This window comes from Belonocnema kinseyi, chromosome 5, assembly GCF_010883055.1.
Source record: "Belonocnema kinseyi isolate 2016_QV_RU_SX_M_011 chromosome 5, B_treatae_v1, whole genome shotgun sequence".
NCBI lineage: Eukaryota > Metazoa > Arthropoda > Insecta > Hymenoptera > Cynipidae > Belonocnema > Belonocnema kinseyi.
The window spans coordinates 33,700,091-33,715,664 of NC_046661.1; the positions used below are offsets into that span (position 1 = coordinate 33,700,091).

Here is a 15,574-nt window from a genome sequence, read left to right on the forward strand (position 1 = left end):
ATCATCGGCGCTCTTGGAGGTGCCAAACTTTCACTTGCTAATAGCCTAAAAAGCATCCCTGCGTGTCAACAATATGCTAGAACACTTGCGGGAAAAATGCAGAAGGCGGTTGTCCTTGGGTCACTCCGTGTTCTTAGGGTGCACGAGGCTTTTGCTGGATCGTCGTGTGGATTCCTTTACGGACTGTAACCACCTATCTCACGGTTGTGAGACGTGGTTGTGGCTGAAATTTTACCGCGATTTCGCTGGAAGCGGGTGCAATTTTTCAGATTAGCACCCGCTCCCGGCGAAATCCCGCGGTTGTCCTAATGACAAATTTTTAATTATATATCAATGTTTAACGGATGTTAAAACATCCTTTAAAATTAATTCAAAAACGTATTTTTGCCATGCTTATTTTCTTTACTTATTTTAAAGTGATTTCAAACCCTGGCAGTTGGATAAAAAATCTCTTGTGATTTTCGTTACTAAAAAATGATGATTTCTATACTTGGATGCTTAAGGTACGAAAAAACCCCCAAAACATGCTGTATACACAAAAAATCATTCATCTTTCTGGTTCGTGGATATGAACATTTTACTTTGGTAAGTCTGATCGAAAAAGTGTTAAACTTTCAGCCAAATCTATCATCAGAGTTTTTGAGGAAAAAAATCATTTCACTAAAATAAGCATTTTTCTATTAAAATACATGTAAAAATTGAAACATTGACAAGTGTTTGTCGCAAAAATGTCAATTTTCCTTTCGAATTTTAGCACTGCAGATTCGAAAATGCAAAAAAAAAACTGGTTTTTAGAATTTTTCACAAAAAGTCACTTACTGCATATGTGGTGCGAGGTCCTTTATAATATTTAGTGAGCATTTATCCACGATTTTTCTTCGTTATTATTTGCACGAGAATGAGTTGAAAGAGAAAAATCACTGGAAAATTTATTTTTAAAAATATTCGTCTTATGACAAAATTTCTAGTAAAATTCATAACTCTCGAGTTTGGAACCTCTGCGCGGTGAATCTCGTCTCCTGTGGAGGTGCCAAGCCATTTACAGCGCGGATAGCACGCGCGGGGAGATTACTATATCCGTAGCGACGAAGTTTTAATGTGGAGTTCTATATTATTTTTTGCGCGAAACGGGAATCTGACCATTTTAAATCCATATCTCGAATAGTTTTCGAGATGTCAATTTTTTATATTATGGAGTTGTGTCTCGTAGGACCTGTGACTGGCCACAGAAATAATTTAGGTCACACACCTAACCCTTTCCAACGTATCATGGGAGCGGGAAGGCACCCCTGGACCTGGTCACAAAAATAATGTTATGAAACTTTTGTATTCGTGTTTCTCACAAAAAGCCCTATAGGAATCCGCATTAAAACTTTGACGCCACGGATATCGTACTCTTGCCGCACTCGGTGACCACCTCACACCTGCGACGGATGATCTGGTAGTGTATTCGCTGCGTTTTAAGTAATGTCGAGCGGGAGATTTGACGCCGAAGATATTTTTTTTGTACATTCGAAGGGTAGAGTCGAACGTCTGTCTTCAAACTTGACTGTCGAAAAACCTGTTAAACTTGGCAGGTAGTTTTGTACAGTTTTTTCTCTCTTGGCCAAACGTCCAAACAAATGCGAGTACATCTAATAAAGTTAGATAAAGTCGCCGGTTATCACTGGTTTGTGAATTAATTCATATGGTGGTCAGTGTTTAGACCTCTGTTTCGCCGGGGTTTTAAAATAAAAGGCATTGTACAATAGGTTTTTAACGGCAGTGCTACAGGACTTACATGCATCAATAATAAAAATAAAAACAATGTATGTATTTTTTATTCATTCCTTTACAAAATCCGGTTGTCAAAATATTTATTCAGAAGTTAGGTTTAGATTAAATGAAAATTCAAGTCAAATTCTCATAAGAAAATTCTTAAAACACTTTGAACAAAAACCAAAAATGACTTGACACACAGGCGAATACTTCTACACAAAAAGAAAAGAAGGCAACTTCTGAATCCCCTTTCTTCTGTCTCAGCCTTTTTTATTTTTATTGTTTGTTAATATCTTATCAAGATAATAACAATGAATGTTAACGAAGATTGTTCACATATCAAAAGCCAACAAAAAAAATTGTTCTCAAAGTTTTAAAATAGCTTAAACTACTATTTTTGTTTTTTTTGTTTTTGTTATAAAATTCTATGAAAATAAAGTCAGAATATTGTACAAAAGTGTAGAATATCCTAGATATAGAATATTCTACAATTTGTAGATAATTTTAGATTCTTACAAAAATAACCGATTATTCACGAGCATTTCAGAGGAAAAATGTTTTAAACAGAAAAACTGCATATTTTCATTGAAAATTTTGTTTGCACAAAATTAAAATTTTGGAAATGTGACTTGTTAATTCTGTGTATTGGTAACTGAATTTTAGTCAGAAACATTGACGCCGCGCCGCATGTACGTGTAACAGATGCTAAATGGGGTGCGCGGGATCTGCGGCTGTCACTCAGGCGAGCAGTTAGGCATGAACAATCAAAAGCGGAGCAGGCTATAATGAGTTAGTTACCACCATGGAGAATAGATATAAGGAGACCAATCTGTAATGCATGGACTTCACCAAAACACCACAAATCACTTTTCTGTTGCCAGAAGTACGCGCGCACACACAAACACACACACACGTAAAATCACACGCATAGTTCAAAACTTTCAAAGCCTGGCATGCCAACCGCACTTTAAAAAATACATGGCCGGCTCCATTGTTTTGTTTTGACAGATCGCTTGAACAAATAAATAATTAATAATCAGACAGGATTTTGGGAAATGTTTGTGGAATAAAAAATTATTCACCATGGAAGAGGTAGGTAGTATGTTTATAAAAATATTAAATTACTTTTACCACCACTATGCGTGCGACAGGTATTCGACGCGTTCTTAAGAAAAACATTAAACATACAGCTTACACCACTCTGAAAGTCTTGTACACTATACACTTGATACCACTTTATTCTTAAATTAAATATTAAAAATATGCCTTTATTCGCAAACTATTAATTGCTCAATCATTATTTACATTTGACTCGCATTCACATCGGCGGCCATATGTTTTTTAAGTGGGGTTGCACGCCACGCTCGGGAAGTTTTCAACTATACGCAAGTATGATTTTGCACACGTGTGTGTGCGTACTTCTAGCAACAGAAAAGTGTTTATTTTCAGCTCCACTAGTTTGGTCTCCTTATGTCTATTCTCCATGGTTGTCACCCACCGTCAAACCCGAAATCAGTGTTATAGTAGAGTTTCACTGTATTTAATTTTGATTCGTGGAAATAATATTAAAACAAATAATGATGCTGTTGGTAAATAGATAAAAAAAAGATCTCGTTCTTAAAGACATTTATTGTATAAAAATTGGACGCAAACATAATATACAAAGCAATTGATACTGGTTCTGCTATTTTATTATTTTTGAATATACTTTAATTACATTCACAATTCAATCGTAGCATATAAAATGGTATGTCACACGTTTTCCATAGTTGTTTATCATCTGCGCTTCGGGTCCGAGCTTCTCCTGGTATTTATTCGTGAAGGAAAAACAATTTCAATGCAAACATTTTAATACTAAATATTTTATCATCCAATCCTATAATAATATGGAGAAATACAAAACAATAAAAACTGTGATTGCATTTCAATCTCTCGCATTTATTAATCAAAATGATTGCAGGGTAACCATTCAAATCTTAGAAAAAAATTCAGTTATTCTCCGGTCTACAATTTAAAGATTAATAGTTGTCTAATAAAAAATAAACAAAATTCACTGTCATTTTCCGGTTTTTGGATCGCCAAATAAAGTTTATGAATTAAATATGATTTTGGTAATCAATAGGCTTGTCTCAAATTAAGATTATATTTTACTTGATATGAAAAGGATATTGTTTATCTCTGCTTTCGCGTCCCTCTCGCTCGTGTCTTTCCTTCGCGTAGGGTGATTTTTCCTGAAAAAAATCATTCAAATTAAACCAAAAAAATTGACGGAAGATTAAAATGGAAACTTGGTTACTTGGCAGAATCACCTATATTTTCTCTTTACAAATTTTCGCTCTGGTCTTTTCGCTCTACTGTCGGACATTTCGTCTTTTCAACGTACCTGTCGCTGACATCTTTACGGACTAGGGAGGGTCAAGGTTCAATTAAAAAATGTGCTTTTCATGGCACGAACTGAAAACTTTGAACAGACATTGGGTTTTCCATAAATTCTGTAATTTTTTGGCTATAAACTCCGTGCCACACAATTCGGTGTCGATAACTAATGCAAAAAATGTGCACCGCATCGTAAAAATAAAAATAAAACTTCAATATTTGTAAATCAACTCTTCAATTAATAATATTAGTTTATACACAAATCAATTTTCAGTTTTAATTTTGTTAACCAACTGAAATACTTTTCTAAAAATATTATTTTAAATTTCATTTTTTAATTAGTACTTAAAAATATTTCATGCGTAAAAACAGTTCCTGTAGAATTAGTCGACTCGTATGAAGGATTTTTCAGGGTAAAAATAAGGACATAAATAAATGCTGGATTTCCTTTCTCTGGAAATCAAGGACGAATTGTGTGGATAGGATGGATACGTGTATACAAAAACAGAATCGGTATTTGTAAAAAACAAAAGAATAATTAAAAAGAGAATACGAACCTTGCTATAGTGATGTTTTTCTCGATGTTCAGGCAAATCTCCATTTTGGTGAGTTCCTTTTGCTAAAAAATTGTTTAATTTTTTCACTTTTGAAAGTAAAAGTTGCTTTAACTTATTAACATTTTTTTAATCAATTATCCGAAAAAAAAAACAGAAAACACAAAGAAAAAGATTTAATTTTAAATTATAAATTTCAAGTTTTACACAAAATGAAAATTAAATTGAATACAAATGTTTAAAAAAACTCATGAAATATTAGAAGATATGTAAAATAATATCAAATTGTTTCAGAAGTATCAAACGATATAATTAGAATATTTTATAGATTCGGAAACTTGATGTGAAATATTTGAAACTCATAATAAAACATTTTAAAAATTTATAAAAATTCAATTTAATTCAATCCTCTGCATAAAGACTATGTATTACAAAATTAAAATAAACTGAAAACGTAATAAACGAAAACAAAAAAATGTATACAATGCCAAGTTTACAGTTAAGAACAAATAAAAATATTTTTTTAAAAACGTAGAAAGTAACTAATCACTAATTAAAGTTTAGTAGAAGCACACAAATATCCGTTTACTAACCCCTCTCATCGTCTTTTCTTCTTTTCTGTTCAGATGGGCCAGCATTTTCCTCTGCACGATCCTATGAAAAATAGACACATTTTCATATAAATAATACATTCAAAAATAGTGTTAATATTAACCTTTCAGCGGACGCGCTCTGTAATTTACCATGAGCAAGCACGTGTCGTAAATTTTACGTCATTCGGGTTTATCCAAGTTAACGAAAGAATTCCAAAGTGTTTCTACGTGAAACAGCCACAAAATTTTTAAACTGAAAACAGAAGCCCCGGTTCCCATTCCTAAAACTCCAGGTTATGTTCTAAACCTATCAATAATATTAAACAACCCCTCAAATTCAACCCTATCGCTTTTAACGAAACAATTCCAAAGTGTGTCCATGTAGAACAGCCATAACATTTTTTAATTGAAAATAGCCGCACAAGTCACCTTCAAATGACTATGTTTTGTTTCCAAACCATCAATAATATTCGACAACCACTTGAAATTCACCCCTATCGCTTTTCACAAAACAATTCCGAAATTTTATGTAAAACAGCCGTAAAATTTTCAAATAAAAAATAGTCACATGCACCACCTTTATAAAACCCCATATTATGTTTCCAACCCCACAATAAGATTCCACAACCCCCTAAAATAACCCCTAATTTATTTAGCATACTCGTCCGCCATATTAGATCCGCCATATTAGATCCGCCATTTTGTTTTCTAAATTGTTATCGAATTCGTATTCAGCGACCCAAAAAAAACCCTCGAGTAACAAAATTTGGTCCATTTCATACTTTTGGCCAACCTTTAGTCTCGCTGTGGAACGATATAAATCTGGAAAAAATTAGATAAAATAGTACAGGATACGTAATATACTTAGACATAAAGACGCGTATAACAAACGATTCTTTGCAAAATCGTCTGCCTAGAGTTCAGAAAGAGATTGATCTTGGAATAGGTGGAAGCTCAGCGGATAATAAGTGGTTCATGTAGGGGAGGGGTATTCGGGCAATTGTAAATTTTACGACAGCGCGCCCGCTGGAAGGTTAAAAGAAGCAACATAAATTGAAATTCACCCTCTTTCGTCCCATTTTCTTTTCCCTTCGCATTTCCTTCTGTTCATCCCGGACTTTAGTTTTACTGGATCGCTCCTTCTTTTCAATAGGAGCTTCTATCCGCCTTGTTTCCTAACAAAAAAATCAATATTAGAACTCGCTCATCGAATTTCAATTTCTAGAAATGTTTTAGCAGAGTGAAAAGTACAACAAACCTTAGGAACGGAGCTTTCGGTCTTCCTTCGTTTGGACTCCGAAACTACAACTAGTTTATAAATTTGAATTAACATCGCATCATACAAAATTTGAATTTACAAATAAAAACATGTATTCTCATTTCTTTTACCTTTTTCGATTACATCCGGCACAGGTCCAGAACTGCCACTGCTGGTTGACACACTAGAGAGATCACGGTCTAAATTGTCTAAACTACCGCTGTAAAAATCTTCCTGTGTCTAAAATGGGAAATTATAATAATAAAATTAATGAAAATAAGTTACTCTCAGGAATTTTCACATTTAGCCATTAAAAATATTGATTTCCGCCTGGTGGATACTATTTTAACATAATTTCAATTTTAACATATAACTCTTTGAAACAAAAGAATTCCAATTTTGCTACAAACATTTCGTTTGTTAACTTCAAAAACTTCCACAAAATTCCAATTTTATTGTTAAAACTGTTTTAAATTAGAAGGCGTAAAAACTTTGAGTTCAACATAATTGAACATTTTTCATTTAAATACAACAATTTTACAATTTCAGATAAGAAATATGAATAAGAAGATTCAAAAACTATTTTATTATTGTGTATAAAATCAGCATTTTTTTATTTATTGGAAAAGCGACAATTGGTTTCGGAAACAATCCTGATAAGAATTAAGACTTTTATTCTAAGTAACTATAATTTAAAATTAATACCGCGGAAGTTAAAAACGCACTTTTTTAATTTCTCAGAAACAAGCTGTGCTACCGGGATATTTAAAATTTAAGAAATAAAATTTATCAATTTCAAAATTAAATGCTGAAAACCTAAAAACTGAACAGTTGAAGCCTCTTAAAATTAACATAAAATCTGAATAACTTAAAAGTGTGCTATGTAAGATTAAAAGCGTTCAAATATAATTCCACAATTTAAAACTGTAAACACTGAACATTTTAATCCATCATTAGAAAAATTCAGAAGTAAATGTATTCAAAATTCTAAATAATTGTGTACAATTATTATATAAATGGAAGTTCATTACCTTGTGCTTCCTTTCTTTTCTCTCCATGGGTTCTTCCTCTTTTGTTTCTTCTTTCTCTTTTTCTTTGTCCTTTTCTTTCTTCAACTTTCTTTCTTCCTTCGCTTCTTGGACATCTTTGTTCTCCTCCTTTTTCTTTGAACTTTCCCTTGGAACCTTTTCGGAACTGTCACTATTAAGAGGAAAATACAATTCTTTATTCAAGTGAATAAACTAATTAGTCAAATAAATATTGAAGAAAGAGGAAGACACTTACTGATGAATTTGTATAATGTTGCGCTTTTCACGAACTTCTTTATTCTCTTTTTCTACCCGCACTTCTCCATTTGAAACTTCCTTCTGTGGAACTCCGTTGCTCACTTTTTCCGCCGATATTTCGAGTTGTTGTTGTTCCTGAGCTTTAGTAACCTGCCGATAAAACGAAATATTGTGAAGATTAATTTATTACTCAGATGTAATATTTTGATGGTTTAACACACAAGAAATGCAGCAATAAATACTTATTAGAAGTATCAAAAGTACACTGCCGTGCAAAAGTTTTAGCCCACCTCTTTTTATAACTAATTAAATTCTCTGAATTTTAATTATGCGAGAGCTAAAAATTTTTTCTTTAAAAGATTGTTTTCGAAATTATTGATAAAATAAGCCCAGGTTGAAGTAAATGTAAATTTCAATGTTTTCTTATTTTTTCACTAACTTCCGAAATAGTCAACATTTTTCAATGTTCTTAGGCTCATTTTGAAGCTTTTTTATATCGTATCACAACAGCTTATAAGTATAAATCGTAAAAATTTTCTTTTTCAATTGCAAGAACTTCAAATTGTAATAAAAAAGTTGCAATCATTTGAAAACACCTAATACGTAGGCAAATCAGGATAAAAGTTTAATGAATATATATTTTAAAAAAATTACATGTTTCATATATTTTACAAACATATTTTTGTTACCAAAAATAATATAGCCATTCTTTTAACTTTTTTTTTACAACTTTAAGTTCTTGCAATTCAAAAAGAAAGTTGTTACTATTTATACTCATAAGCTGTTGTGATACGGTGAAAAAAAAACTTCAAAATGACCCCAAGAACATTGAAAAATGTTGACTATTTTGGAAGTTATTGAAAATGTAAGAAAACCTTGAAATTTACACTTTGTTGCAATATTTACGAGGTGTGTTCAAAAAGTAAGGTGATTTTTCAATTTTCGCGGGCTACGTACATTCAAGTTTTAAATTTTTTGTTTTGTTGTGTTGGAACAACTCATCAGGATATGTTCACAGTTTTGACTATATAGCTCGTGTTGTTTTTCTGGCAGAGGCGTGACAGTTTAGAAGGTTTTGGTGTGCTCGGCGATTTTCTTCTTTCGAAAAAAATAGAGCAAAGAGTTTGCATTAAATTTTGTGTGAAAAATGGAATCCAGTGCTCTAAAACTCTTGAAATGTTGACAGTTGCATACGGTGAGTCTACTCTGAGTAAGAAAAATGTATATAAGTGGTACAATCTGTTCCAAGAAGGCCGAGAGGATGTCGAAGACGAACCTCGCCCTGGACGTCCCAGCACGTCAACAACAGATGAAAACGTTCAAGCAGTGGAAAAAATGGTGTTGAAAAATCGCCGAATTACCATCCGAGAAGTTGCTGAAGATGTTGGCATATCGGTTGGCTCATGCCATGCCGTTTACGAGAGGCGATATGCAAAAAACGTCCGGAACTTTGGAAAAAAAATTCGTGGATTTTGCATCACGATAATGCACATGCTCATTCATCGTTGCTTGTGAAAGATTTTCTGACCAAAAACAGCACCACAGTCATGCCTCAGCCTCCATATCCACCGGATTTGGCCCCCAGTGACTCTTTTCTTTTCCCAAAACTGAAGAGACCCATGAAAGGACGTCAATTTTCAACGATTGAGGAGATAAAAACTGCGTCGCTGAAAGAACTCAAGGCTATACCACAGAATGATTATCAGAAGTGCTTCGATGATTGGAGAAAGCGTTGGCACAAGTGTATTATATCTGAGGGGGATTACTTTGAAGGGGACAATATAAACATTAAGGAATAAATGAATATTTTTTGAGAAAACCATAAAGTCACCTTATTTTTTGAAGACACCTCGTACTTAAAAACTAGACAAATAGGCTTCCCCATGGGCTTACTTTATACAGAATTTTGAAAACAATCAACCTTTAAAGGTAAATTTTTTTAGCTCTGGTATAATTAAAATTAAGAGAATTTATTTAGTCATAAAAAAGAGGTGGCGTAAAACTTTTACACGGCAGTGCATATAATTTGAAAAAGTTGTTTAAACTGCGTTTTTAGTTTGTTGGAGAGGCAGAAGATTAAAGCAGAAAAATTATCACAAGAAAGATAGTAGCAAGAAAACGTTTCAAGGTAGATGTTTAGAAATCGGCAAAATTCTTTAATAAAGCCCAAGACCAACCTTGTCTCCTACGTGATGAAAGTCGCTTTCTGGAATCATACTGGAACTTTTCGCTTTCAGTTGCCCACTGTAAGACGTAAGCAGGATATGCAAGTCTTGACGATGGCCACGTTCTTCCTCTCGAACTTTTTCTATTTTTCGCTCGAGAATCTGCGAGAGCTTTGATAGAACCGGAAAGTGAGGCAAGATCTTGATCAAGATAATCAGGGAGTTTCTGATTTGTACATAGTCCTTAGAATCGAGGCAAACCACTATAGCCTTGAAGATAAATGAAGCCAACAAAATTATTTGTCAAAATGAATAAAATGATGAAAAGATCTTTAGAATTAAAATTTATTTTCCTTTTATACTAATAATGAAAAATACCTTAGTGATTTTATAGTGCCATTTATGACAAACGTGTCTGTAATTTTCGAAGCCTACCATGTCGTTGGCTTCGGAAAATTGATTACTGACACGGAACTTTGTTACGAATCCGGGATAATTACTACATTCCTGAAAAAGAAAAGTGCACAGAGTTTCTCAGGACAATAAAAATTGATAAATAATTTGAATATTAGAATATTTTAATATTAGAGTATCAAAGTCAAATATTATATTTTTATTTGCCTAAATAAATCTAATTTAAATATGAAAATTTATATTTTAAACTAACATCTGTGCATACAAACTAAATAAGTCATCAACTTTATTTTTACCTTGTCGAAAATAGCTTTCTCGGAATGCCATTTCATCACAGTTTCCAGCATAGCGCACAAAAATCTACCATAGCGATTCGCTTCATTTTCAGTGCACGACGTCACGGAATAAGTGATATCACAAAAGATCTGTGAACAATATTAATACACACTATTATGTTCAAATATTCAAAAGTAAAAAAAGTGACTACTTTTGTTAAATGAAAAAAGTGCCTCAAATTTTTATTTGTTTTGGCGTACATCGAATTTCATATTTCAAAACTTTTGAAATATATCACGAAATTTCTACTGATTTTAAAGGAATTTGGGCTGATTTGCACATACGTATTTTAGGACATTCTGAACAATTTCGACAGATTGCAGAATTTCAAAGCTTCCCAAATTGCAATCACTAATTAAAATTTCTAAATTTCTAAATAAATTCAAATTTTATTGCTAGAAAATTCAAAAACTTTAAAGTCTTTTCAATTTCAAACTGTAGATAACTTAACAGCAAATAAATTTTAAAATATTGCAAATTTGAAAACGAAGCTCGTACTGTACTCTTATGTTTAAAAATAAAGGTAGATATTATGATAAATATAATTGCTTCGTACTTACTCTGTCATAACACAAGAGGGTAGAGAAATTCGATGTCTTCAATGAGTGAATGGTATGTACAAATTTCGCGCAATACATTGCGTCCACAGTTGTAAAAGTACATCTTGGAAAAAGACACAACTGTAAAAACTGCGTTATAGTCTCGTTCTTTGCAGACTTCGGGCTTCTCGACAGGAACCACGTGTCCTTCTCTTGTCTGAAAATAAAATAATATTGAACAAAAGTATTTAGAAAGACATTCAAATTATAGGAAAAGCAAAGTTTGAAAAATCACACACCCTCGTAGGAATACGAATGAAGAAATTACCTCAAATAAGCGAAAACTTTTTCCACGTGCTCTTCCTGCTTTTTCTTCTCGTCTTGAAGCTTCTCAATTAAGGTCGTAAACTTGTCTTGCTCCTTCTTTCCCTTACCAGCATTCTGCAAAGTTGAAAAAATAATTATCTTATTGCCCTTGTCGATACCAATCTTTTAAGAAGAAACAAGTTTAGTTTTCGTTTTCAACCAATTCAATTGTTAGCAAATTAAAAAATTGGAGTTATCTGTTCTGCTGTTTAATTTCAACTATCATTCATTTTAAAACTTGAACCTTTTCTACTCAAAGTCTTTTTAATTATTTAGGATTTGTAATTTGTACTTTCTTTCAAACCAGAAAAAAAGTTCTTTCATGAGATTTAGAATTGTTCATTCCTTATGTCTTTCTGAATTAAATATTGCTCTATTTTAAATGGCCTAATTCCGAAATTCTGCAATAAAGTATTTTGAAATTTTGAAGAAATATATTTTAATTGTGAAATATTCATTCAGCAAGTTGCAACCTAAGTGAAAAATCCTTAGTGTTATATTCACAGATAGATAATAAAAGGCGCTTATGAATTTTTTTAAATATTACCACATCCTTGGCGTCAGCAGCTTGAGCAGCATTGTTCTTTAATTTGTTGATCTCGCGTTGGTAACTCTCAGCCGGAACGTGTAAGTCGTACATTTGAAGGGACCAGAAAGTGACCAAAAACTGTGGAGAAATATCCTCCCAGACTTTGAGGGGATGAAGTGGTCGCACCGATAACGCTACGGGTGCCATCACTGCTTGAGCCGCTTCGGCCCACTTTGTTTGTTTCATCGAAGCAGTCATTTTCTTGTAATTCGGATCAGCTTTGCGCAAAGCATCGTACTTTATCTGCAATTTATTAATGAGTGAATTTATTATTTTTTATTATGATTATCATACCATTGAGCCATTTTCCTTTCGGTCTAAGCGTGACTTACTCGATGATGAAGGGTGTAGTGTGGAAAATGGGATATATTTTTTAAGATTGATCTAGAATTCCCGTGATAATTGTTGTAATAGCACGACCGTTCCGCAAAACTGCTCCACAACAGGTTGCTGATTAATCAATCTAGCGATCATCTCAAGTGAAGACCCTCACTAAGTCATCATGTGATACTCCCCTCTCGGGTTCATTAGTATCCGAAGTCCTTTGTTCCAGGCGTCATTCACTTTACTGACACTTTTCATAAACTATTTGTCGCCACACTTTTCGTTCCATGCATAATTCTTTACTTCCTTCACGTCCATGTATTTTCTCATGCAAGTTCTCGTATTTTTGTGGCTTCTTCTATTCGAATTAGGGTCTAATTACACATTCCAATCATTTATTTCGCGTTTTGCGTCCGTGCAGACTGCCATTTTACTTTACATTGACACACTTCTTTCTTTAGTCGTTCATCTTTCATTTTCTCAACATGCCTGAACCATCTTAACCGATTTCTGTTCCATATTTCAACTAGTGTTTCTTTTCCAAAACATTCTTTGAGGATTATCTATCTCGTTACTCACTTTTTCCATTGGTGTTTTCCCGCGTATTATGAGCAGAAATTTCATGTTAATCGCGTTAATTTTATTTTTACTCTTTTCTTGATAGATTCATGTCTCGCTATCATATATCACAGTCAATACAAATATAGAATTATGTATTGCCATTTTAGTTTTATTTGACATATTTCTATTTCTGATAATGGGCCCTGCTCTACCGATAACCTTCTTACCCTCGTTTATTCGCCTATCTAACTCATCATCCATCTTTCCGTCACTAGTGAACAGGCTGCCAAGATATACGTACGTATCAACTTGTTCTATTCTCTCATCATTTAAGACTTATTTAAGTTAATTTTGAGGCCCTTGCTCTTCATGCTTGTATTCAGTTTGTTCAAAATTCTTTCCAAGTCTTCAATTGATTCTGCCATGACAACATTATTATCCGCGAACGCTAATCCACGTGCCCTTCCTGTTTCGATAGCCACACATTCTTCGTCGAAGAGGGCCATTCTTAAACACTTGTCCCTAAATAGCCATGAGATCATCACTTTAGGGGGTATCTTAAGGGGGTATCCCTATATAGATTGATAAAAAAAAAGATTTTTTTATTGTACAAATCGAAAGTATAACATTGGAAGAGTACTCCGTTAAAATTGTAGGCCGAAATTTGGAGCGGTTTAGCTGCTATGGCTATTTTCGCTAACATCTTCCAGCGCGCGGAGCAGGTAGGCACGTGCGCACTCGGATTTTAAAAGCGTTTATCTCGAAATCAGATTTTTCCGATTTTTCCGATTTTACGAGATTATGGGCACGAGAACTTAGCGAATTTTCAACTAATCTAAGAAAAAACGCCATTTTACAGATAATTTAATTGTCTAGTCGATATACCTCTTTGTTTTTGTGCAAAATTATTATTTAACCACTTATTTGCATAAACAATCAAAAATAACAATTTTGAAAAATGTTGTTTTCTGTCATTTTGCAAAATAATATTTCCATGCTTTGAAAATAGGTATATGGACGAGGTATACACCTTATAATAAAAAAATCGACCGAACTGTTTCAGAGGCGCAGGACCGATCACGTTGCCCATAAAACCAGAGGGAAAAAAAGCTGTCAACTTTCGCGAGCCATGGCGCATTTGTTTATTAACATTTTGCACTACAAATTTTTTTATCGTAATAAAACGTCAATAAATAGCAGTCCAAATTTGAGATCGAAACATTGTGTAGTTTTGTTACAAAAAATTCCCAAAGTTTTCTTCGATTTTTCGCGATCTATATAGGGATACCCCGCCCCCTTAAGCTAAATATCTGATCTGTACATGATCTTCCAGACACAAAATCTACTTTGGACTTCCCATATATTTTCTTCCGTTATTTCCATTACCCTGCGAATAAGTATTTTGAAGTATATTTTACTTACGGTACTCTCTTCCCCCCACCTTGATCTTTCCGTAATACCCCTCGTCTTATTATTTAGAATTTCCTGTGGAAAAGCTTATGGCATGCTACTTGCCTACCTCCTTCTCAGCTTCTCCTCAAACTTCCATGCTCTCTTCATTTATATAATGACCATTTTATCTCTACCTAGTTCCTCTCTCAATATATATCCTGGGCAGCTACAGCTGCACTCTCCTGCATACTTTCCACTCTCTTGTGCTCCCTCCATTCCCAGGTCTCCACTTCGTAACTTTGTACTGACCACACTAAGGCATCAAACATTCACACACTCATCTTCCGATCGTCCTTAAAACACCTTTTCTTCTCAAACTCATCTATCTCTTATCATCAAGTTTCTTCTCTAAATCTGCCAACAAGAGACTGTACAGGGAGCAGAAGCCATCAAACCCATACAAGGGAAAGAATCAATACATCAACTTTTTGATTTTAAATGGATCAGGTATTTATTTGAACTTACGTTAATAGCGTGGGCAAACATGGGTCGAGCCAGGAAAAATGCGACGTCAGAATGTATGTGATTGTCCTGCAACATGGAATGAATTGAAGGCAGCTTATCTACGTATTCGTCGACAGTCATCGTAGAGCCCAAAAATGTCCCGAACTGAACTAAAGTGTCTTGACACTGATCGTACAATTTGCCTGAAAAATAACACTATTAATCTAAAATTTAGAAGAAGAATTTTCAAGTGAAGAAATCAAAGTATTTGTAAATTACTACTAAATCTGAAATATCAAATAGCAGAAATTCAAAATAAAAAGATGATTATTATATTATTTCAATACTGACCGACGAGTTTCAAGTGAGATCTGTCAGTTTCTCGATAGACAACGCAATGTTTTTGCTGAGCCATTAGGAGACAAAGTGCAACTGCCAAATCCTGTTCTCCGAGTGCCTCCTTCAATCTCAGCGACGATTTTTTCGTATTACGGACTTGACTAAAGTACCCGGCCTGAAATTGGGAAGATTTTTAACATTTTTTAAGAAATTGCTAATG

General features: G+C 33.7%; 1 protein-coding gene across 4 annotated transcripts in view; it reads right to left on the reverse strand.

The window, feature by feature from the left end:
- Positions 1–3,427: 3,427 nt before the first annotated feature.
- Positions 3,428–15,574, reverse strand: part of LOC117172379 (THO complex subunit 2) — a 64,457-nt gene continuing 52,310 nt past the window's right edge. For 2 of the 4 annotated variants that reach the window (XM_033360240.1, XM_033360237.1), the window contains 17 exons: positions 15,367–15,529; positions 15,037–15,218; positions 12,193–12,477; positions 11,608–11,720; positions 11,301–11,496; positions 10,701–10,829; positions 10,369–10,497; positions 10,003–10,260; positions 7,824–7,975; positions 7,571–7,739; positions 6,671–6,779; positions 6,540–6,589; positions 6,346–6,456; positions 5,282–5,342; positions 4,692–4,753; positions 3,928–3,989; positions 3,428–3,565 (listed from right to left, as the gene is read on the reverse strand). In XM_033360240.1, the coding sequence (XP_033216131.1) occupies positions 3,535–3,565; positions 3,928–3,989; positions 4,692–4,753; positions 5,282–5,342; positions 6,346–6,456; positions 6,540–6,589; positions 6,671–6,779; positions 7,571–7,739; positions 7,824–7,975; positions 10,003–10,260; positions 10,369–10,497; positions 10,701–10,829; positions 11,301–11,496; positions 11,608–11,720; positions 12,193–12,477; positions 15,037–15,218; positions 15,367–15,529 (2,262 nt within the window). In that variant the 3' untranslated portion in view covers positions 3,428–3,534. Of the gene's footprint in view, positions 3,566–3,927; positions 3,990–4,066; positions 4,164–4,691; positions 4,754–5,281; positions 5,343–6,345; positions 6,457–6,539; positions 6,590–6,670; positions 6,780–7,570; positions 7,740–7,823; positions 7,976–10,002; positions 10,261–10,368; positions 10,498–10,700; positions 10,830–11,300; positions 11,497–11,607; positions 11,721–12,192; positions 12,478–15,036; positions 15,219–15,366; positions 15,530–15,574 lie in introns of those variants that run through there. The other 2 variants (XM_033360238.1, XM_033360239.1) reach the window with 2 other exon arrangements.